Here is a 22,675-nt window from a genome sequence, read left to right as displayed (position 1 = left end):
TGCAGGCCCAGAAAGATGCCCCCCAGACTCCTCAGTGTCTCCTGCGGCGCGGGCCCAGCCTTGTATACATCAGCCCGACACTCCAAGTTCTATCAAGAGTGGCATTTATTCTCCTCGTGGAGGTGCGGCGCTCCGGGGAGCTGGTGCTATTGTGCTTAGGAAGGAGGTCTGTCCGTCCGTCCGTCTGTCCGGCCGGCCCGGCCCCAAACGGGGGCGGAAGAGGGGCGCAGCCCGAGTAAAAATCCCGGCCTGTTCCGGGTGGGAGTATGTACAAGGCGGCGGGGTGCAGGCGGGGGTGGGGGCAAGGCAGGCCGGCGGCCGCAGCCCCCACCCGAGGGCCCCCGCATCTCGGGCCCTACTTATAGAATCAGTACAAAATAGGTGCTACCTAAACGTTCCTTCTACCTGAATTCGCTAAGTCGGTTATTGTGCTGCTTAGTTACAGGGGCGGGAGGGGGCCCATGGCTTTCCACGGCGGCGGGGTGTGGGGAGAAGCGGGAGACCCTGGCCGGCCCACGGCCCTCCGGCCTTCTCCTTAGGTAGGTAGGTAGATAGGCGTGTAGGGTAGGGTGGGGCACCTGTGTGTGCCTGTGCATGCGGGTGTGCCCAGCACAAGTGGGCAGGCCCCGGCCTGGGAGCTGTGTGAACACTGAGCTGGGATGGAGGGGTCTTGGACATGAGCCCTGCTGTGCCGGGCCCTGAGGCCCGGGTCCACCCCTGTGGGAGCCGCTGGGCCTGGTACCCACTGGGATAGGGCTGGCCAGGTCAAATGCTCCAGCATGCACCTTGTCCTCTGACCTGGGACCCTGGCCTGACGTGACAAAGCTGCCATTGCCAAGGGATGGAAGGAATGGGATTCGGTATGGGTGGCACTGGGCCTTGGGGCCCGGGTCTGTGCCACCTGAGCTGAGGACCCGGGCCCAAGTCAAAGCAGAGCCCCCTGTGCCTAGCACTGGCCCCAGCTGGGGTGGGGAGGAGTGAGGGGCCCACGCTTGGGTCTAGGGACCGCGGCTCTCTCTGCACCTGTGACCATCCCTGGCCCACCGAAGCCGGTTGGATCCCTCATCAACATGCACCTTCCCGCAGGTCGCCGCACCCCTGGCGGACTCAGCAGTGGGCCTGGCACATAGTAGGTGCCTAATGAAGTATGGGTGGGTGATGGACGACTGAAGGAGGGGTCTTGGGGACAAACACCCCGCCCCGCCCCTGAAACCATTACACCCGCCGGCCTCTGCCGTGGGAGGGGGGGGAGGGGAGGGAGGGAAGAGCAGGAGAGGGGGGAGAAAGTCTGCGCGTCCGGCCCCGCGCAGCGTCCCTGATCTAGGGGCCTATGGGGTGGGTAGGGCGGGGGGATACCTGATTCTCAGTAACTCTAGAGGCGGCGGCAGCTTCGCATGCAGTGCGCATTATTGCTCTATAGTCGGCTTCGGACTAACTAAGAGGGACTGGGAGCGGGCAGCTCCGGGAAGGGACGGGAGGGGCACTGGGGCTGCATGCAGTGACGTCACAAAGGCGGCGGCCAATGGGGCGGGCCCTTGGGGCGGGGTCGCCGCCGAGGCTTTGGCATAGACGGGTGTAAGTTGGCAACAGAGTGAGGGCGGGGTCTGGGGCTCCGGGAGGGGGCCGGCCTTTGAGAGGCGGGGCCTGCGGCTCCCGAGAGGCGGAGCCCAGGTGGGCGGGGTTCGGGGGCGGGGAAAGTGATCCTGGACGTCCCAAGCCCCCGGCGTCGGCGGGAAGGATAGGGGCTTCTGCGCCCCTTCCCGGACCCGAGTGCAATCCGTTCATAAATAAAACGTACAAATACAGAAAGAAAACCCGACGCATCCGCAACCCCCCTAGGGGGCTTTACCCGCAAAGCGAATACAGAGAGGTGTGTAGAGGGCCGTGCCCAGGCCTGCCTGCCAGGCCCCAGGAATCCGTCCTCCAACACCGAATGCCCGGGTACGAGGGAGGGGGCCCCAGGGCAGGGCGGGAGCGGGATCTGAGGAGGTCGGATAAGTCCATGCGGTTTGATATGCGTCATTATTATTCGTTATGGAGGACAGAGCCCGGGAAGCTGGGCTGGAAGAATTCGGATTTGGGCAGAGGATGCGAGGCAAGGGTAGGAAAGCGGCTCGGACTGAGGCCCCGGAAGGAACCCAAGGGAGAGAGGTGCCGCCGTCCGCCCCAGTCCCCGATCCGCACTCGTCTAACACTCCCGGGGCTCAGCGGACACCGAGAAGGAGGCGCAGGTAGCCTCTGCGCCCCTCACCCTGCTCCTCCCCCGTTGTTGCTCCCCGACGTCTAGGCCGCAGGCCGGGCTCTGGAAGGCTTGGGAAGGGGTGGGGAAGACCTGAGTCTCTGCCACGCGATCCAGGGGCGCAGAAGAGGGAGGAGGGGGCGCTCCCTACCTCACCCCACCCCGGTCTCAGAGACCTAACTCGGAGATGAGGTTCGGTTCTGGGTCTCCTCGACCCTATTGCTGGGAAAAAGCCTGGGGCACCCTGGAGGGGAAGGGAGGGGGCTCGGGGTGGGTCTCCCCTCGGGACCCTATTGCTTGAAGGGGCCGGGAAGGCCCCTGGCGGGCGGGGCGGGGCCGGGCCCCCTCCCCCTATTGCTGTGAGGAGGGGCCCGCCCTCCGGCCCCTCCGCCTGGTCGCCGGCGGAGACCTCCCTGGGGGCCCGTATTGCTGAGAGCCAACCCGGCTGGCGGAGGTACCGCCGCCCTAGGCCTGCACAGGGCTAAGCTGCGGCGGCGCGGTGGGCGCAGGGGCCGAGGGACCGCCGGCGGCGGCGCCCTTGAAGCAGGCCGACTCGTAGTGCTTGTTGAGATAGGACTTGAGCGCGAAGCTCTTCTTGCAGCGCTTGCACTGGAAGTGCTTGAAGGCGGAGTGCGTCTGCATGTGCGCGCGCAGGTTGGAGCGGTCGGCGAAGGCCTTGCCGCAGTGCGCGCAGCCGAAGGGCTTCTCGCCGGTGTGGGAACGCATGTGGCCCTGCAGCAGCCAGGGCCGCGAGAAGGCCTTGCCGCACACGCCGCACTTGTGGCGCAGGTCGTGCGTGAGCAGGTGCATGGCCATGGCCGGCATGGACACGTACACCTTGCCGCACGTTGGGCAGCGCCGCGCCAGCTGGCTGTCCAGGCTGCGGTGCGTCTGCTTGTGGCGGCTCAGGTTAGACGACGTGGCATACGTTTTGCCGCACTCGCCGCACGCGTGCCGGCCTCCTGAGCTGCCGGCCCCAGGCCCCGCGCGGGCCTCGGTGCCCGCACCCGCGCGCGCGCCGCCCCGACCCCCAGCCCCCGACCCCGCACCGCGCGTGCCCGCCCCGACCCCGCCTCCGCCGTCGCCGTCTGGGGCCGGCGCCGAGGCTGCGGAGGGGGCGGCGGCGGCGCTGGCGTTGGCTGCCTTACGACGGGAGCGCCCGTCGGTGATGAAGAAGGCGTCAGCTGCGTAGCCCTCGCTGACCGCCGCGTCGCCGTTGATGTAGCCACCAGCGGCTGTGGCCAGCTCCGGGCGCGGGGTGGGCGGCGGCGCCGAGCCCGCGGCCGCCGGGCCCAGCTCTCCCCGCACGGCCGCAGCGTACATGGGCTCCGGGGATGGCCCTTTGAGCAAGGCCGCCTCGGCATCGCCATCGTAGACGGAGGCGGGCCCCGCGTAGTCGTTGAGGTATCCTAAGGGCCGAGGCGGACAGACAGGCAGACAGCGGGAGGGGAACAGGGCAGCAGGCAAGACACACAGGAGGGTGGCAAGAGACACCGGGGCCGGCCAGAAGGGAACGGGGAGGACAAAGGAGAAGGGGCCGAGGGAGAGCGGGGCAGGGAGGATGGCGACGGCGGGGAAGGGAGGAGAGAGAGGAGAGATGAGCCAGGGCCCGGCCGGGCTGCACCCCGCCCTCGCTGGAGGAGGGAAAGACTCGCATCTTCGGGCGCGGCTGCCCGCCCCCCCACCTTCCGCGGAGCTTCAAGGTCAGGGGGGAGGGGCGGCGCTTCCCTCGCCCTCCTTCCCCTCCTCCCCTCCCCCTCTCCCTCCCCCTCGGGTTCTCCCCACTTCAGCAGTTTTCCTTGATTATGCAACACACTGCAGAACCGCAGCGCACAAAGCCAGGACCGCCTGTCCAGGGACCCCGTCGCTCCTGCTCTCACGGTTCCCACTGGCTCATCCACCGTGCCCAGAGCCTGTGTCCAGCCTCGATGCTCACCTGTTCTGGTGCTCGGGGTCTCCCAACAAGCCCTGGAGAATTCTACCTCCCTTTCATCTTCCAGGTCTCCCACTACTCACTAGATTTGACCACCTTCCGTTCCAGCCCTGTCTCCCTCCATCCACTCTTGTTTCTCCCCACCACTCCTTTCCGTCATCCTGCACCGTTGGGTACCACCTTGTTCCACATTACTCCCTCTCCCCAGGCCCTAATCCTTTGTGGGGCCTTCCTGAACCCCAGGAAAGGTGACCAGGAAGACACTGTGTTGGAGGCAGTGCCAGGGCACGCACCAGTGGACACCTTCACAGAGACAAGCTGCAGGCAGGCAGCATTATTCATGCCTGCAACTGCGGTTGTTCTCAAGGCATGAGATGGATCTCACAACCTCAAAGTCACAAATACACACCCCGCACGACGCAGAGTCTGGCTTCTTCAGAGTTACCCTCAGCCTCTCAGACTGTAAATTCTGGAGTCCCCTCAGGGTGGGCCGCACCCTGAGCCAGGCCTGCACCACCTACTCACGCAGGGTCAGACATGTAGCCAACCAGACACACTCTCAGCTGGGGTTGCCAATCACATGGGCACATCACGGCCTCAGAGTCACATGGTCCCATGTAGTGGCACACAGACAGGCACACACTGATACAGGGTCACACACAAGTGCACATAGTCACATGGCCACACGCAGTCACATGTGCACACAGGCTTGAACACAGGCTTATGCTCCTGCAGGTCACACTTATTTTCCACCCCAGGCTGCTGGCACTCCCAGCCCCCTTGCCCACTTGCTAGCAATTGTCCTTGAATTTGGGCGCCCTAGCACAAAGAGCCTCCCCCTGCCTCCAGCACTTGGACTTCCCTGCCCACAGCCCACCTGCCCACACCCTTCTCCCTGACCCTGCTCCAGGGATGGGGGCACTGCTACTGCCTCTGCCCCGATAGGTGGGCGGCCCCCACTGGACCACATGGCTACTCCCTGGAGCTCCTAGCACTTCCCTGCTGGCCCTAGAAGAGGGGGCTAGAGGTGCAGCCAAAGAAAAGAAGACGGTTCTGAGGCAGGCTGTTTCTGAGTGTGGTTTGCATACATTGCTGGTTCCTGACATGGCAGCAGGGTCCATTCTGTGTTGGTCAGGGCGCGGGTCAGTGTGTTCCTCCTGTTCCTGACCCCTGTTCCCCACATTCTTTCCTGCATCCATGTTCTCCCTGCTCAGCCTTGGCTCCGTTCTGGCCTACCTCTGCGTTCCCCTCTCCCCACCCCCATCCCCATCCCCTCCCAAGTCCGCTTCAGACACTGCCTCCTGCTGGTTCTGATTCCTCCGAGCCTATAGCCTGGGGTTCCTGGTCCCTCCAGCCCCACTCTCTGACCCTCTACTCCTTCCAGCACTGAGCCCCTCGCCCGCCGCCCCAGCCCCATACCAACTCGCACCTTTCTCCTGCAGTCGCACGCCGAGGTCGCTCCGGGCGCGCCCGTAGGAGCTCTCGAGGTCTGCCGAGGAGAATGTGTCAAGTTTGACCTTCTTGACCAGGAAGGATCTGGGCATGATTCCTGCGGGGCTCCGGCGCTGTGGGCCTGCGGAGCCGGGACGCGGGGGGGCTGCGGCCGCGGCGGGGCCCCGTCACCATCCGAGGAGCGGCTGAGGCAGCACGGGTCCCCACTCTGGCCTCTGGATGCTGCCGCACGGTGCCGTCCTCTCTCCTGCCTGCCCGTCCTGCGTTTCCTCCTCTGCTGCTCCGGACCCCTCTTTTTCTCCTTCCTTCCTTCTCTTCTTCTATTCTTCACTGCTCTTCTCTTCTCTCTTCTCTTCCTTCCTTCCTTCCTTTCCTCCTCTGGTCCCGGCTTCCCAGCCCGCAGTGCCGCCCCTGGACAGGCGGGGGAGGAGGCTGGGGGGGCGGGGAGGGGGGGGGGAGCGGCTCCGTCCCGGGCCCGGAGGCTGCGAGTGGGTGCAGGGCTGGCCCGGCTCCGCGGCCCCCTTCCCCTCCCCCCCGCCGCCGCGGCGGAGCTTCAGTCAGCGACCCCCCATGCCCCCGGAGGTAGCGGCGCGGGGCCTGGAGAAGGCGGCGGCGGCGGTAGCGCCGGCAGCTTCAGCACCGCGGCCAGCGCCGGCCCGGCCAGCACCTCGGCCAGCGACCGGGCGCGCACAGCCAGAGGGAGCGGCGAGGGGCGGGCCGCGGGGGCTCGGCCGCCGGGCGGGGGTCCTCTGCGGGGGTCTCTGGGAGCCTTGCTTTATTGTTCTGCAGCCGGAGCGAGCGGCGGCGGCGACGGCGGCGGGCGGGGGGCGGGGGTCCTGGGGGGGAGGGGTGCTCGGGGAGGGCGGGCCGAGGGAAGGTGGGAGGGAGGGATGGGGGCTTCGGGGGCGGGGCTCGGCGCTCGGACAGCTCCCGGGCCCAGCCTCCTGCGCCCGCGGCCGCCTCTGCCTGCGGCCCGGCCCAGCCTCCGGCTTTTAAAGCCCAGGAGCGACAGCAGGGGGAGGGAGGGATGGGGGAGAGGACGGCGGAAATGGCTGCGCGGGGCCTGGCCCCCGCCAGGGTCTCCTGGGAGGGGTCTTGGGGATGCCGCGGCTCCAGCTCGTGTGGAGTTCCCCCGAGAGGTTCCGGGAACGGAGGCCCAGATGTCCGCAGCATTGTGCGGCGTGGGAGGAGAGGTGGGAGCAGGCCTGGGGCCCACGAGCCCGGACTCGGGATCTTTGAGGGAAGAACACAGGGCGGACCCCAGAATGGTCGGTCCGGCCAGCCCAGCTGTCGGGTGTGGAGGCGAGGGATCTGCGGGGGCAGGTGGGGGAGGCGAGCGGAGAAGCAGCGAATGCTGAGGCAGCGAAAGCGCCGTGTGGAAGTGCTGCGCGCACCCCGTGCCGCAGTGTGTCCCTGCCGCTCGGTCACCCGGGCTGACCCCGTGCCCGCTGGAGAGGCCTTCTGCACCCCCGCCCTTCCCCCAAGGGGCGGAGGTCGAGCGCAGCGGCGTCGCAGCGAGAGGAGTGTGAAGGCGGAGAGGGGCTGCTGTGCCCTTGCTCCAGAAATTCGGTTTCACTGGTGGTTTTCCGCCCTCCCGCGCGCCTGCAGCTCCCCCACGCGGCCCCGCAACCAGGCGGATAACCCTTCCCCCGGCCGCCCGCCCAGAGTTTGCAGCCCGCATGACGTCAGGCCCAGTGACCAATGGCTGGCGCGGGGGTGCGGGGAGTTCCGGGCCGCACAATGGCCGCGCGCGGGGACATATGTCCCCAATTAGGGCCCGGCGCCGCCATTGTCCCCTCACGCACCCCCGCCCGTGGCTCGGGTCTCCCTGCTCCGAGCGCGCCCCCACGCGGCCCGCTGTCTCTGGGGACCAAGGTCGCAGGGGCGGCCCCGGGAGTGTGCGGGCGCGCCCCAGCCGGGAGCGCGTGCGAGGCGGGGGTGCGCGTACCCGTCGCGGCGAGCGGTGACCTTGTGCGGGGCTGCTGGTCGGGCCCGCGGACCCGGCCGGGCGCGCGGCGGGAGGGCCGCTCTGGAGGCGCGCTTTCGGCGGCTCCCCGCCCTCCGCGGATCTCTCGGCTTTACCTAGCGTCGCAACAGAGGAGCCGAGCGAGCGTGGCTGTAAGCGAACCGGCCCGGCGCGGGGCGCGGCAGGGACCGCAGGCCCGCTTTGTGACGGCGGCGGGATATTCATCTTGCGTGGCTGGTGCTCCCGAGGGGCGGGGGCGGGACGCGGCCGCCCCCTTATCGCGGAGCCGCAGCCGGCGGGACCGCAGTGGGGGTGGGGGCAGGGATCCCCCTCGGCCGAGCGGTTCATCTTTGCCCCTTCCCGGGGGTCCCAGCGGAGGCGCAGCCGGAGGCGCGGGGCCAATTAGCATTTTGATTGCGGGACTGGGGGCCCATCTGGACCGAGGCCTAATTACCGGGCGAACCCTCGGGGCGCCAGCGGGACGTGCCAGGCGCAGTCCCTTCAGCCGGAGCTCCCCACCTCCCGCAAAGTCCGCCCCAACACTGCAGTCGGACCGCGTCCCTGTCCCCCTCCGTTGGTCCCATCGCCCGGTCGTCTGTCATGCGCTTTTGTTCCTCCACCTCGTCCTCTTTCACTCCCCTGGCCCACCCTTTGGCCCCACTCCGCCACCTCTTTCCTCAGTCCCATTCCTCCATCGCCCTCCACTTTTCCCTCATTTCTGTCTTCCTTCAGCCAACTTCTCTGTTTCTCCTTCCCCGGCTCCTGGTTGCCAGTTCCTGCCTCTCTGTCAATTTCCCATCCCCTGGCTCCCAACGCTCTTAATGACAGGGCGGTGTCAGAGCACCGACACATGTGTCCCCCGGCCAGGCGCTCCCAAGGGGATCGTCTGGGCCGCCCTTGCTTGCCCTCTTGTGGGTAGAGCCTGCAGCCCCTGGGGCGTCCAGCAGGGAGGGGCAGCTGGGCCTAGGCCCTGGCCATCAGTCCAGAACGGCCGTGGTGTGGAGCACACATGGGGCCCGTGAGCAATTACTTAGTCCTCCTTGCCTGCCTCTTTTCAGGCATCCTGAGGTTGAGGTCACTGTGCCCCACGATCGGGTCCAGCCCACCAGGGAGAGGCTGGGAAAGGACAGTTGGAGATACTAACACTTTTGGAAAGTTGCAGCCCCTTCCCCTCAGGCCACCATGAGTCTTCCACTGGGAGCTGGAGGTATAAGGGGCCTTGCTGCAGAAGAAGAGACCGGGGTCTCAGTGGCAGACCCAGTGGTTCCGTGCACTCCAGCACTCCAGGTGTATGCACATGCTGCGCCCCGAGGAGCCTCTCAGCCTGAAGGTCTCGGTTGCCCCGTCCTGTTTCACACTGCAGCAGCAGCTCCTCATCCATGTCAGATGGGAAGGATTTGGTGTTGGTTCTGTTCCTCTGCCTGCCTCTGCTTCTAGGCATGTGAGGCCTGGCAGGTCCCAGGTAACCAAAAAGTTAGACTTTAGCGGGACACTCGCAGGTATCTTACTACACAAGAAATGAGACTTCACCAGAAAAGACATTAAACAACAAATATGCAAATTCAGGTTTGGGGGTTTGTTTTGTTTCTTTTTACATTTCATTATAGAAAATATTAGATATGCACGAAAGTGTAGAGCGTCAGACTGTGTGCCTGTCACCACCATCACCTAAGACCAGTTCACAGCCAATCTGGCCTCCTTTCTGTCCCTCCCCCTATCACAAAATGGCACTTTTCTCTTAGGAAATAAAGACATGAGAGCAGGTGGGTCTGGCTGTTGTATCAGAGACCCCCTGCCTCCTGCTGTGAGTCAATCTAGCCCTGCCTGGGGATACTAGGAAGTCCCACCAGACCCTGCCTGCTTCCTTTTTGGGCAGGAACATCCCCTTAGCCTGCTGTGTCCAGGGTCTGCAGCTGGCTATTGGAGAGGCCAGCCTCCCCAAAGTGGCCCAGGTCCCTCCTCAGTCCAAGGGATCCAGCTGCCAGAACTGCTCACAGCCTCTGTCTCTCATCCTCAGCCTGAGCTGTAACTCCCAGAGAACTGAAACATCTCTGTGTCGAGTTCCATGTGTTAACACAGTGTCTGCCCGATCAAGTCACGGGGCACTTGAGTCCAGGAGTGTTCTTTGGGGAGTTTTAAAGGAGACTCCAGAGCAGGGGCAGAGTGAGCCCTGGGGAGGAGGGAAAAGGTGACCGACCAGAGGAAGGCCAGCAGCGGGGCCACCAAGGTCGGCTCTGGCAGCCACTCTCACAGGAACCTGAGACCACACTTCCCCACCAAGGGCACTGGTCAGTCTTCTGAGCACTTGCTGGCCTATGTCCCACTCCCCATTGCCACTCCTGGGACTTTTCTCTGGGGTGCACATATAACACATGGTCTCTATTGTCCTCCTGGAAGGACTCTGGCTCCACTGCCTACGGGGGACACCTTCAGCTGTCAGAGGCTCCAGGGGTTGCCCCTGGCCCCACATCCCAGCCTCCTAGTTGTGGCCAGCACCCAATGGCTGATCAATGCAGGACGCAAAGGCCTGGCATCTCAGCATGATGCGTGACGTCATGCTGGTGAGCCATTCTGATGCCTCAGCCCTCGCAGGGTGCTGGGCTGGCCTCGGCCCTCCTGCTTCCTCTCTTTCCTCCTCGGGGTTGACCAAGGGGCATGTCCTCACACTGCTGCCTCAGTGGTTCCCTCTTGGAGAACCCAGACAGGCATCAGGAACAAACACTCCAAGAAGGCAGGCAGCAGGAACTTGGGCAGACTCGCCTACTGCCTGGCTGGCAGCGAGGACCCATCCATGGTGCAGGCGGAACTCAGGCGGAAGCAGAAGGCCGAGGTCCAATGGTTAGACCTTTGGCCAGTGGTGAGCAGGGATCACACAGCAGGGAGGAAACGCGGCAGCGGGCCCAGGACCTGGTGTTCGGGAAATAGAGGAGCAGCAGTCACTGAAGGGCTGGGGGTGCGATGGCTGTGGTTCAGTTCTACTGATGCCCCAGAGGGAGGACAGCAAGGGCCGGAGAGTTTTGTCTAGCCGCTGAAGGCCCAGCCCCTTGGTCGCCTGCACTGAGGCAGGCTCCCAGCTCTTCAGCCAAAGTGCAGAGGGTGGTGAGGGTCAGGCCTTGACTTAAGCATCAGACTAGTTGAGCTCCAGAGGAACTAAGGTGGCTGTCACTTCCAGCACAGAGTGCAGACAAGAACCAGATTTACCACCCTACCTGGAACAACTAGAGAGCCGGACAAAATAGGGCTTCCCTGGTGGTCCAGTGGTGAGGAATCTGCCTTGCAGGGGACACGCGTTCGATCCCTGGTCCCAAAGGATCCCACACGCCACAGAGCAACTAAGTCCATGCAACACAGCCACTGAGCCTGTGCTCTGTAGCTCACAAGCCACAACTACTAAAGTCTGGCACCCTAGAGCCCATACTCTGCAACAAGAGAAGGTACCGCAATGAGAAGCCTGAGCACCGCAACTAGAGAGTAGCCCCTGCTCTCCACAACTAAAGAAAGCCCACACACAACAACAAGGACCCAGCGCAGCCAAAAATAAATATTTTTTCAAAACTGGACAAAATAAATGAAACAATGGGCCTCAAGACATTGGTACTGGGCAGCGAAGGACAGTGACCCCTGAGAGGGCCATACCCAAGAAAGGACACCTGAGAAACCTCATCTGTATGTGGACTTGACTTAGATGCAAGATCTTGGACTTGCAGTCTGAGCTGAGTTCTGGGATGGGAGGAGATGCTGGAGGTCTTGGGAGGAGCCAGATGGTGGACTGTGGTGGGCTACTTACATTCGTGGCTCCCAGGATCCTGCTGGTGTTCACACATTTGGTAGACCCTTCCCATTCTGGCTCTGGGTTTGGCCACATGACTTGCTTCTCCACTGGGATGTAGTATGAATGATGCATGCAGATGGTGCACACTATGGCCCACTGGGTCTTGTCCTCTTACAACACTCCCTCTTGCACACCAGCAGCAAGACAGTCTGCTGAATATTGACACACCACTTGAAAAGAGGCCCTGGAGGATGGGGGTCATCTTGGACATTCTGGCTCCAACTGAGATCCCAGTTGATGCAGCCATATGAGCAATTGCAGCTACACATACGGAGGGGAACCGCACAGCTGAGCCCAGCCAGCCCACAAAACCATGACAACAAGTACATCATTGCTGTTTGAAGCACCCGAGATCAGGGTGCTTGTTTGTATCCACTTGTCCTCCACCCTTGAGTCCTTCCTTCACTGTTCTGCCTGCCCAGCTCAAGTCCCACCCTGGATTCCTTTCCAGCCTGCATCCAGCCCTCCTGCAAATCCTGTCTGCTATGGCCTCAATGGGGCTCAGACCTGCCTACGATCCTCTCTGTTCCCCTGTGCCCTTCTCTCCCTGCACAATTCCTGCAGCCTCCTGGTCCTTCCCCACACCCTCCTCAGATGGCAGTGCATCTGTGCTTACAACTCCCCAGTGATTTCCCGAGGCCCCGGTCCCCTTCCTCAGCCCAGCCTGTCTTCTCATGTCTTCTTCTACACGTCCAGTTCTACCCTGCATTGCACCTCACACCTCCTCTTCCCAGAAGTCTCTCCCCCAGAGCTCCACAAGACCGCAATTTCTCGTGTCAGCTCAAATGCTGAATCCTTGCAAAGCCCTGATCCCCTAGCTGAAGGAACACCACCCTCCTCCAGCCACTTTGCCAGCAAAGAAGTAGGTGCTTCAACCTGGGTCACCCTTAGGTCATCAGCTCCAAGTGGGAAGAGGCTTTGGGTCACTGGGTGGAAACAAAGCCCACCCTAAAGTCTCACTGACTGACCGAGCGGAGCCCAAGCTTTGGGAGCCCAGGCAGCTGGCATGCCTTTCTAGCCCCTGTCCACATCTGACAGGCAGCCTGGGCATCCCAGGCCTGGCTTGGTCACAGGCACTCACCCAGGCAGCCAAGCCCCTGGCTCACATTCCACACTCCATGCCTCCCTTGCTGCACTGACCCCCAACCTATCCCAGTACCTCCACAGCTGGGTTCTGCCCAACCTCTTGAGCCCATCTCCTGGTAGAACACCTCCTGAGAAGTAGGGGTTCCTAGCCTTGAGCCATGAACAACAATTGCTCCCTGGGATTGCCTAAAGCCATTCGCCTAGCTTCTGGGCTCCACTCCAGAGATGGGCAGAGATGCTGGCAGCCAAAAAGTGAGCAGTGCTGAGCCAGGGTTCCAGGCAGGGGCAGCCGTCACGAGCATGTGACATGAGGTCCAGGAGCCAGAGCTTGTTTAATGCTCTAGTGCTGCCATCTGGAAATTGATAACTTTTTAACAAGGACTTCTGCATTTTCATTTTGCATGGGGCCCTGCAAATTATGCAGGTGGTCCTGGTTCCAGGGACACTAAGCTGGCATGATGCACAAAGACCAGACCGGGGTCATGTTGAGCATGGCCCTGAGGAAAAACCCTGACAGGAAACCGAAGTGACTTCTCTGCTCCCACAGCAGCCTCCAACACCCAGGAAGCAAAAACACCCACTGCTCAGAGAACGTGGAACTGGGGCCACACAAGTCAGGCAGGAGCATGCTCCAGGGGCACCATGGGTCTGTCCTCCAGCAGGCCTTGAGCTCTGGCCTCGGGCGCAGCAGCAGCAACTCTGGGGAGTGGAGTCCACCAGAAGACACAGGGCTTGACCTTTGGCTGTGTCCTTGTCTCATTTCTGATTGGACTAGAAAGGGCATCTGGCCCAGACTGGACCAATCAGATTCTGAATCATGGATTCTGCTCATTGGTCAGCACTTCTACTGACCGTGAAAGGCAGTGTGTCCCACACATGTCCTAGATGCCTGACTGCTTGTCAGGCTCAGTCCCACTACTACCATCTTCCAACCCAAACTCCCCATTGCTTCCTGGCAGGCTCCCTGAGGCCCTGTGAGCTGTGCAGGAGGGGAGGATCCTGAAGAGGCAGCCCCAACTCGCACAAAGAAAACCCCCAGGCTTGAAGCAAGAGGTCACTTTATTGAGAAGAAGGCCAGTGGTGGGGGTGGAGGCGGGGGACTGGAGGGGAAGGCAGAACGCCTCTTGGGGTGGGAGAAGGGTGGGTGCCTGCTGGCAGCATCACACGTCCGGGTCCCACTGAGGGTTCCCCCCGTAGGCACCGGTCTTGCGCAGCACGATGCCCGGGCTGAAGGTGGTTCCCAGCGGCCAGTGGCGGACCACGTGCCGGTACGATGTGGCCAGGCAGTCAAAGTAGTTAATGTTGAGCTTCCGGGCAATGTACCGGCCCAGATATTCCATTTGCTGTGTGAACGGGTGGCGAGTGGCGGTCAGGTCAGCTCTTGCTCGTCCCTCCCCTTGCCAAACTGCACCTCCAGCCCTGACCGTCAGCCCTGGCACCCTCTCTGCCAGCGACCAGCTTGAGGGCCCGGGCCAGGAGCCCGTTGTATGCACCATCCACCTGCGAAATGTCCCCATCTTAAGAGCCCAAACAGTGGTCGGAGTCCCGTTGGACCGAGAGGGGAGAGGATTGTCTGTCGGACGCACCTCATAGCGCTCCGACAGCTGCACCAGCACTAGCGGCTCCAGCTTGTGGCCGCACAGAACCAGCTGGAAGAAGCACCTTCGATAGGCTAGTAAGGGGCAAGTTGCTCAGCTCCCGGACTCTGGTGAGCGGGGGTGGGGCTCCGGGGACGGGGTATGGGCCCGCGTGTCCGCCCCTCCCCACTCCACGTGGCTTCCCGTCCCTTGCGCGCCCTCCCCTAGTCCGCGGCCCTTCCCTCGCATCACCGTCCGAGTTGAGCGCCAGGCGCACGTAGACCAGGTGCATGGGGCCCTGACACACGGTGCGGCCCTGGATGGAGAAATGGTACACGCCACGCGCGTGGTTCAGCACCAGGCGGCGCCGCGGCAGCGACGAGATCATAAGCCACAGGCCCACGCCCACGCCGTAGGCAGGGAAGCCCCAGGTCTCCTGCTTCTGCACCTGCGGGCGCCGCGGGGACTCCCTGAGCCGCCGCGGGGCCGGTGGCGAGGCGGGGCCGGGTCCCCGGGGTAGGAAGGTCGTGGGGGCGGGCCCGGGAGCTCAGACCTCGCTCACGAGACCGAAGCTGATGAGCAAGATGCATACTATGAAGAGCAGCGTCCCCTTCCACAGCGTGTCCAGGTAGTACTCGAGCACGAAGACTGGGGGCGACGCGGCGAGGACGCATGAGGACAGCGGGCTCCTGCTCGCTGCCTGAGGTGGCAGCGCCAGGGCTCGGGCCCGGAACAGCCCGCCCCACGTAGGGCCCGGGCCTCGGTCATGGTCCAGCCTGCGGTTCCGGAGCCTAATCGGGCAGCAGCAGGCCAGGCCCGGGGCTCTGGCCCAGCCCCTCGCTTCGGCCCCGCCCCTCCCCGGGCTCTGGCCCCGCCCCTCGCGTCAGCCCTGACCCAGGCTCTGGCCCCGCCCTTCCCCTCCCTATTCGGATTCCAATCCCCGCCCCGCGTCTCCCCGCTTCAGTGTCGGAGTCCCAGTCCCTGACTTCGGTCCGCGCGCACCGTTGGGCTGCTGCTGCATGAACGGGTAGAAACTGTTGTTCTTGAGGCGCCTGGCGAGGCTGCGCTCGGTGCAGAAGAGTCCTTGGGCCCAGAGCTGGAAGGGCTTACCGCTAGAGGTCGTAGGCAGTCCGCTGAACCGGCCCTTGGGGGCCTGGGTCGGGTACGGACGGTCAGCTGGGCGGCTCGTCTGTTGCCACTACCCACTGCCCACAGCTACGCTCATACCTGGGAGAATAATGCTTCCAGGGCTGCGGTCAGGAAGGAGCAGGAGCTCTGAGGCGAAGACAGGGGAGCGACACCAGGTGGCGGTCTAGGCTGCGCGGCGCCGGGTTCTAGAAGCTCTGGGCAGTGGGTTCTAGAAGGGACTATTCTGTTGTGGTGGGCGTGAACTTCCCGGCTAGCCCCTACCCCACTGGAAGCCCCCTATACAGCCTGACTCACATCACGTGCTCGAATCACTCCTGCCGGCCTGCACGATGTGCCATGTCAGGGTCAGTGCTTCCTGGGTAGCAGGTGGGCAGGCTGGATGCAGGGATCCTTCCCCACCCAAAGCTCATGCCCACAACTCTCACCTCCAGAGCTGGAGCAGCTTCACCTGGGCCTGTACGGCATGTCAGACCGGCTGACTCTAGCCCAAGGAAGGCAGCCCTCTGCTCACCCAGAAGTGGTGTCACAGACTGCGGGAGCTGGATTTGAGTAGCCAGGGCTTCAGTGAGAAGGACCTGGAGCAGGCCTTAGCTGCCTTCTCAGGCACCCCTGGGGGCTTGCACCCAGCCCGTGCTCCCTCAGGGCTCGGGCCCGGAACAGCCCGCCCCATGTAGGGCCTGGGGCCGCCTGCAGGCGGGTTCAGCCTGCGATTCCAGCGCCAAATCCGGCCACAGCTCTGGCCTGGCCCCTCGCTTCGGCCCCGCCCCCACCCCAGTCCCCGCCCCGCATCCCGGCCTTTTAGTCCCTGACTCGGGTCGGTCAGCCTTAAGAGAGAGACACCCCAAGCCTAAGTTGGAGAGAAATCGGCAGGCAGGTGCCCACAAGGAGCCCATGACTGGGCGTGGTCACTCTCTCTCCATTGCCAGCTCTGTCCTAGTCAGCCTCACATACTATCAGAGGCAGCTCACCTTAGTGCCCTAGGATGGGGCACACAAGCACAGGCACTCAGTCCAGGAGTGAGCTGGCAAGGCACAGCCTCCCTCAGGGACAACCCTTGTCCCCTCACTCTGATCCCAAAGACCACACAAGAGTTCCAAAAAGGGTTTTATTATAACAAAACACTCAAATATCCAAAACTGGGAAAAGAGGCAGAGCAGGGCTGGCTGGCAGAGGGGCCTGAAGCTGGCTAGCTGGGGGAGGGGAGGCTGGTGAGCAGCTGCTCCAGGCACCATTGGACTTCCTCTGGGCCCCTGTAGGCCCGCTTCAGGCCCCGGGGAAGGCAACGGCAGGACTCCAGGTTGAGGTACCGCAGACCTGGGCAGCTGCTTATCACAGAGCTGTGGGGGCAGGGCAGGCCACAGCAGGTTAAGCACCAGCAGGGCTGAGCCAGTCTAGGGAGCCCTCGCTGCCCTTGCACCACAGCTGGCTATGCCCCTTACACCTATCAAGGCCCACCCTCAGTACCCTGGGTGTCCCTGAGGCCAACCCCAAGCAGGGACTTGGCCAGTATGGGCTCCGTTTTCTGACTCCTGGAACTGGCAAGCCACGCAGGATGGGGGCTAAGCTATACTGGCTCCACGGAACTAGGGGGTTGCTAACCTGACTGTGCCCGGTGTGACCCGAGTGCCCCTGAGGTTGAGGGAGCACAGGGCCAGGTGGGAGCCCCCAGGGGTGCCTGAGAAGGCAGCTAAGGCCTGCTCCAGGTCCTTCTCACTGAAGCCCTGGCCACTTAAGTCCAGCTCCCGCAGACTGTGACACCACTTCTGGGTGAGCAGAGGGCTGCCTTCCTTGGCTAGAGTCAGCCGGTCTGACATGCCGTACAGGCCCAGGTGAAGCTGCTCCAGCTCTGGAGGTAAGAGGAGTGGGCATGAGCTTTGGGTGGGGAAGGATCCCTGCATCCTGCCTGCCCACCTGCCACCCAGGAAGCACTGACCCTGACACGGCAGATCGTGCAGGCCAGCAGGCGTGATCCGAGCACAGCCGCGCAGATCCAGCAGGCGCAGGTGAGGGGAGCCGTGGAGCAGGCGGCCCAGGACCTCGTTGCTCACAAAGTTACAGGTGGAGCTAGCAAGGCAGAGCTCCTCAAGGCTGGGAAAACCTGGGCCAGGAGTCATCGCTCGCCCGGAAGGCTTGGGCAGCCACATCAGGTTCAACAGCCGCAGCACCTAGGAGCGAGGCCCAGGCTGCAGATGGGGAGGGGGGTGACAGGTGCAAGAGGTGGGGCGTCAGGTACCTGCAGCTGAGGGCAGCCTTTCTGCAGGGCCTCTACAGGCAGCTGGAGGGGAGTGATGTTGTGGTTGAGGCCAGTGCTCACCTCCAGGACCTGGAGCTGTGGGCAGCAGCTGCCCTGTAGAGGTGGGGAGAACACGAGGTCGGGCGTCTGGCAGTCCCTGGCTTGGCACCCAGCTCTGCTCCTGGCTGTCACCAACCTACCAGCAGTGCACCCAAGATGGCTGTTGTCTGGGAGTTGTAGGTCAGCCACAGCTTCTGCATTCGGGGTCCAGCTTCCTCCAAGAAGCCTACCACAGCCGTGGACTCCACCTAGGGACCCAGCACAGGGGTACCTGCCACCTCAGCCCAGGCTTCCTTGGGGCCCCTGGGGACATAGGGCTCACCATTGAGTGCTGTATGTCCAGGCTGTGGAGCTGAGGGCAGGCTTTGGCTAGCATGATCAGAGCGTCAGGGGTCACACCATGACAGTCAGAAAGCTTGAGGAAGCTGAGCCGAGGACAGGACTCGCTAACCAGCTGTGGAAGACAGAGGGCCAGCTGGGGGTTGGAGAAGGGAAAGAGACCAATGGCTGGTGCCAACGCCACTTCACTGTCTCAGCAATGAGCTCCTTTCTGGCCATTCCAGGCCTACCTGGGTGCTCCCACTTCTCACTCCTCCCTCCTGGAGGAGATGCCAGGAAAAGAAAACCAAGCAGGCATCCTCATGGGGCATCACTGGGCCCCCACGGTACCTGACTCACTTCCTGGAAGTACTGGGCAACCCCAAAGTGTCATGGCTGGCGTGTAGGGCAGCCTCACGCTCTCACCTTCAACACAGGGTGTAGCTGGGACTTCCAGTGGATGAGAGTCAGCCTCTGGAGCTGTGAGAACCTGGGCCGACAGCAGAGGCAGAGCTGCAGGCCGTTTCCTTGCTTCCCTTCTGCCAGCGTTCTCCCCGCCCATCCCCTTTGTGCAGGAATGCAGGAAGGGGCCTGGGGCTTTCACACAACACAAAAGTGACGTGAGGGAGTAAGAAAAAGATGGAATTCCTCACCGATTGGGCATAAGCCACTCCAGGGAAGAAAGGAGCTTTTTCTCAGCCTTGGCCCCACTCTTAGCGGGGCGGCCAGCCAGCGGGGGAGACAGGGTCAGGGTGTGCCAGAGTGCAGGCTGGGAGGCGGCCTCGTTCCAGCGGCGGCACACGCGCGCAGCCCTGGGAGAAAGGATCTAGTGAGGGGCTGGGCTTTCTGTGGCCGACGCTCGCCCTCATTGGCTGCCGCTGTGGGGTTTCCTAAGAGGGACCTGCCCCTCCCAACTCTCACAGCGGCGCGGTCAGTTCAAAGTGTGGCCCCGGGTGTTCCAAGTAGACCCTGAGAGGCTGCTGCCGTGGACACGTGTGTGGGCGCTCGGGCCCCCGCTGCGTGCCTATTCGGTCGGCCTGAGCTACGGTGCTGCGCGCAAAGGGTAGGGTACCTGCCGAGAAATGGTATAGGCCCATCAGCCGCCACCAGCAACCCGAAAATTTGCAGCAGGATTTCCAGGGGAACGCGGTCACCCCAGCCCGGGTCGGGCTCCTGCAGCGGCGTGGGCGCGGGCGCGGTCCTGGGTTTGGCCTCGGCCGCACGGGACCCCGGGGACCGCAGCCGCTGAGCTCGGCGGGCGGCGCGCCTCTGCGCGCGGGGGCGGGCGGGCCCCGGGCCTGGCAGCACCAGCAGCATGCTGTCTGACTGCAGCAGGTGGTACCCTGAGCCGCTCGGAGCAAGTCGATCCCACCACCAGTCTTCCGCCGAGCGGGTCCGCGCCGCGGCCGGGTGCACGACCCGGACTCTGCGCCGGGCCCGGCGGGCCCGCCCTGCAGTCCCTGAAGCCATAACCGCCCGCCGCGCTCCAGATTCCGCGCCGGGGACGGAAGGGGCGGGGGCCTGAGGCGGAAGGGCGTGACCGGGGCGGGGCCTGGACCCCGGGCCAGCCCCTCGCTCGGGCTCAGCATCTAACTTCCGGGGCGGGGCTTCCGGCGCTGGGGCCGGTCGGGAGAGCGCGTTCGACGAGTCTGGGAGGGTGAGTTGAGGCTCTCGCTCCGGCTCAACTGCGTCTTAGTTCTACTGTCGTAGCCCTGGGCGGAGGCGGCGCCCTCAGAGGGTGGCTGGACGGACGGCCGCCGGGCCTGGCAGCGCGCAGGTTCAGGACCCGGAGGCGCGGGACTTGGGCGCACCGGTCGGCACTCCCCGGCTCCCCGACGTAGGGCGGGGCGGTGCCCGCCGCGGTCACACCGCCTAGCCCCGACTCGGCTCCGACTGTCCCGCGGCTCGCAGAAGCCGCAGCGGTGTGCGGTGCCCTGTCCCGGAGTCCTTGTTCCATGTCCATAGGTGCGAGTGTGGTGGCGGCGGTCTCGGCCACTCAGACCCGAAGGTCATCCTCCCTCTTTTACTCATTCTGCCCTGGGCTTCGGCGCTTCCCGCTACTCTGTCTGCCCGCGGGGGTATGTGTATCCTGGTGTCGTGTCCCGGGTTTGCTTGGCCCCTCCTACCTCCCATTCCCCACCCCTGGCACCCCACTCAGTATCCCTGGTCTTGGCTCCCTGGTCCTCTCCTTACTCCGGTTTTGTGTTTTTCTGTCGTGATCCTGCATGCGAGTGTGTTCCCTTCAAGCCAGACCAGGTTTTCAGTTCCCAGAACCGAAGCATCTTTGGACCTAGGTGGGGAAAAGAAGAGCTGGCTGTGACCTTTGCCCTGTCCTGGAGGCGCCAGCCTTGGTCTGAATGGCAGCACCCCCGCTGGGCCGTCTGGTGTTGACCCACCTGCTCGTAGCCCTCTTTGGCATGGGCTCATGGGCTGCAGTCAATGGTATCTGGGTGGAGCTCCCTGTGGTGGTGAAGAACCTACCCGAGGGTGAGTGGGGGGGTGCGGGTTGGGGGGTGCCGAAGCTGCAGCTCCTTTCCTTCCCTGGGCGTCCTGCCTCTGACACAGCTGCCTCCTTTCTTTCCTTGCAGGTTGGAGTCTCCCCTCCTACCTCTGTGTGCTTGTGGCTCTGGGGAACCTGGGTCTCCTGGTGGTGACCATGTGGAAACGGCTGGCCCCGGGCAAGGGCGAGCGGGTCCCCATCCAGGTGGTGCAGGCACTGAGCGTGGTGGGCACGGCCCTGCTGGCCCCCTTGTGGCCGCAGGTGACCACAGTGGCGGGGCAGGAGCACTCTGTGGCCTTCCTGGCACTGGCCTTCGTGCTGGCGCTGGCCTGCTGTGCCTCTAACGTCACTTTCCTGCCTTTCCTGAGCCGCCTGCCACCTCCCTTCTTGCGGTCCTTCTTTCTGGGCCAAGGCCTCAGCGCTCTGCTACCCTGCGTGCTGGCTCTAGTGCAGGGTGTGGGCCGCCTCGAGTGCCCACCAACCCCCACCAATGGCACCCCTGGGCCCCCCCTCTACTTCCCAGAGCGTTTTCCTGCCAGCACCTTCTTTGGGATCTTGTCCACCCTATTGGTCATTTCAGCTGCCGCCTTTCAGGGTCTCCTGCTGCTGTTGCCACTGCCGCCGTCTGTACCCACGGGCGGCCCAGGGCCTGGCCTGCGGGTGGGAACCCTAGGAGCGGAGGAGGAGGAAGAGGAAGAGGCCTCGCCCCTGCAGGAACCCCCCAGCCCGGCGGCAGACGCCACCCCCAGCCCAGAACCTGTGGGCCCCAGGCTGCTCTCCACCCACGGTGCCTTCCTGCTGGGCCTGTTGGCCGTCACCAACGCTCTGACCAACGGCGTGCTGCCCGCTGTGCAGAGCTATTCCTGCTTGCCTTACGGGCGCCTCGCCTACCACTTGGCTGTGGTGCTGGGCAGTGCTGCCAACCCACTCGCCTGCTTTCTAGCCATGGGTGTTCTGTGCAGGTACACAGGGAGCCCAGGCCCCTCGGGATGGGATTTCGGGGTTAGGGCCTGGGCCAGGCACAGCCAGCTCTGAGTTTTGACTCGCCCTTGGCAGGTCCTTGGCAGGGCTGGGCGGTCTTTCTCTGCTGGGCATGTTCTTTGGGGCCTACCTGATGGCACTGGCAGTCCTGAGTCCCTGCCCACCCCTGGTGGGCACCTCTGCAGGGGTGGTCCTTGTGGTGAGTAATTGGGACAGGGCAACAAAAAGGGTGGCCATCAGGAGGGGTTTGCCTTAGAGCAGGGCGTCTCTGCTCAGCCTGCTACTATGTTCACCCTCCCAGGTGGTGTCGTGGATTCTGTGTCTGGGCGTGTTCTCGTACGTGAAGGTGGCTGCCAGCTCGCTCCTGCATGGTGGGGGCCAGCCGGCGTTGCTGGCCGCTGGCGTGGCCATCCAGGTGGGCTCCCTGCTCGGCGCCGTGGCCATGTTCCCTCCCACCAGCATCTACCAAGTGTTCCACAGCGGGAAGGACTGCGTGGACCCCTGTGGCCCCTAAGCCTAGTGTTGGGGGGGACTCTGCTCCCCCCACCTGTCTTCAGGGTGCCACAGAGACTGCCTGTCCACTGCCTGGAGAGGCCCACCTCACATGCGGCCTGCTCACGGACAGTTGCACACTCCACAGGCGAACCTGGCACTGCAGGCAGGTGGAGGACACAGCAGGCTCAGAGCCATGGCCCATCTGGAGACATGGACTTGGCCCAGGATTTGTGTGGGATTTGTACAATAAAGCATTTTTATTCCGTGAGTTGGAGTCAATCCCAGGAACAACTTTTACGGTGCAGATAGACTTCCTCTGATCTGGAGCCTTGGTCTGACCTATTCAGGAGGGGCTGCCGCTCCCTGGGGCAGTGTCTGGAGATCCCGGGTTCGTGGAACTTTGTCCTCTACACACAGAGAAGTGCCCAGAGGGACAGAGAAGGCCTGCTCCCGGGGCCTGGGGTCTGGGCCAAGGACCCACACAGGTTACAGCAGCCAGAGGCTTTGTGGTGGGCCAGGCCAGCCAGGCACAAGGGCCCGACCGCATGGGCTGCCTGCTGGTCGCTGGGTCTGTGGCCCAGGTGTGGCAGCATTTCCCTGCTGCTTTATGGAGGATCCTGGGGGGGATTTACACCAGGGGCTTGTTGCCAGGTCCCTGCATGGAAAGGGCTCTGTGAGCGGGACTCAGAAGACTGGGATGTGAGGGTCTAGCCAGTCTCGGGATCCTTCTGCCCAAGGATGTCACCCCCTCCCCCAAGCCACCTGTCCCATTTTTAGCTCCTGTGATCAAAGCTGCCAAGCCCCAAGCCATTGTTAGGTGGACGTGACAGCGGCTGCCTTCTCTCTGGGTTGCT

The 22,675-nt window shown here is 63.6% G+C and overlaps 4 protein-coding genes across 17 annotated transcripts; 1 reads left to right on the top strand and 3 right to left on the bottom strand.

The window, feature by feature from the left end:
* Positions 1-87: 87 nt before the first annotated feature.
* SCRT1 (scratch family transcriptional repressor 1) lies at positions 88-6,452 on the bottom strand. The gene is made up of 2 exons (XM_027560576.1): positions 5,602-6,452; positions 88-3,648 (listed from the first exon to the last, which is right to left on the bottom strand). The coding sequence occupies exons 1-2, from the start codon at positions 5,714-5,716 to the stop codon at positions 2,705-2,707; spliced, it is 1,059 nt and encodes a 352-aa protein (XP_027416377.1). The 5' UTR covers positions 5,717-6,452; the 3' UTR covers positions 88-2,704.
* A 7,097-nt stretch (positions 6,453-13,549) lies between these two features.
* Positions 13,550-15,904, bottom strand: TMEM249 (transmembrane protein 249). The gene is made up of 8 exons (XM_027561709.1): positions 15,766-15,904; positions 15,660-15,682; positions 15,313-15,510; positions 15,088-15,238; positions 14,639-14,733; positions 14,338-14,533; positions 14,095-14,180; positions 13,550-13,851 (listed from the first exon to the last, which is right to left on the bottom strand). Exons 1-8 carry the CDS (start codon positions 15,902-15,904, stop codon positions 13,669-13,671), a joined length of 1,071 nt encoding a protein of 356 aa, XP_027417510.1. The 3' UTR covers positions 13,550-13,668.
* A 421-nt stretch (positions 15,905-16,325) lies between these two features.
* On the bottom strand, positions 16,326-19,386 carry FBXL6 (F-box and leucine rich repeat protein 6). 3 transcript variants are annotated; one of them, XM_027560545.1, is made up of 9 exons: positions 18,918-19,386; positions 18,499-18,657; positions 18,272-18,335; positions 17,850-17,981; positions 17,668-17,775; positions 17,468-17,581; positions 17,168-17,399; positions 16,834-17,080; positions 16,326-16,571 (listed from the first exon to the last, which is right to left on the bottom strand). In XM_027560545.1, exons 1-9 carry the CDS (start codon positions 19,313-19,315, stop codon positions 16,421-16,423), a joined length of 1,605 nt encoding a protein of 534 aa, XP_027416346.1. In that variant the 5' UTR covers positions 19,316-19,386; the 3' UTR covers positions 16,326-16,420. The 3 variants fall into 3 exon arrangements, with proteins under 3 accessions (XP_027416346.1, XP_027416347.1, XP_027416348.1); XM_027560546.1 differs by having other exon boundaries at positions 17,168-17,363; XM_027560547.1 differs by having other exon boundaries at positions 17,549-17,581.
* SLC52A2 (solute carrier family 52 member 2) lies at positions 18,589-22,145 on the top strand. Of its 12 annotated transcripts, none has more exons than XM_027560508.1 (6): positions 18,589-18,908; positions 19,811-19,923; positions 20,140-20,332; positions 20,434-21,307; positions 21,402-21,525; positions 21,603-22,145. In XM_027560508.1, exons 3-6 carry the CDS (start codon positions 20,203-20,205, stop codon positions 22,128-22,130), a joined length of 1,656 nt encoding a protein of 551 aa, XP_027416309.1. In that variant the 5' UTR covers positions 18,589-18,908; positions 19,811-19,923; positions 20,140-20,202; the 3' UTR covers positions 22,131-22,145. The 12 variants fall into 12 exon arrangements, with proteins under 12 accessions (XP_027416309.1, XP_027416308.1, XP_027416312.1 ...); XM_027560507.1 differs by lacking the exon at positions 18,589-18,908 and adding an exon at positions 19,431-19,502; XM_027560513.1 differs by lacking the exon at positions 18,589-18,908 and having other exon boundaries at positions 19,449-19,923; positions 21,628-21,741; positions 21,967-22,089.
* The last annotated feature ends 530 nt before the right edge of the window (positions 22,146-22,675 follow it).

The sequence above is a fragment of the Bos indicus x Bos taurus genome, chromosome 14, assembly GCF_003369695.1.
Source record: "Bos indicus x Bos taurus breed Angus x Brahman F1 hybrid chromosome 14, Bos_hybrid_MaternalHap_v2.0, whole genome shotgun sequence".
Taxonomy (NCBI): Eukaryota; Metazoa; Chordata; class Mammalia; order Artiodactyla; family Bovidae; genus Bos; species Bos indicus x Bos taurus.
This window is presented reverse-complemented; position numbering and strand designations above follow the sequence as displayed.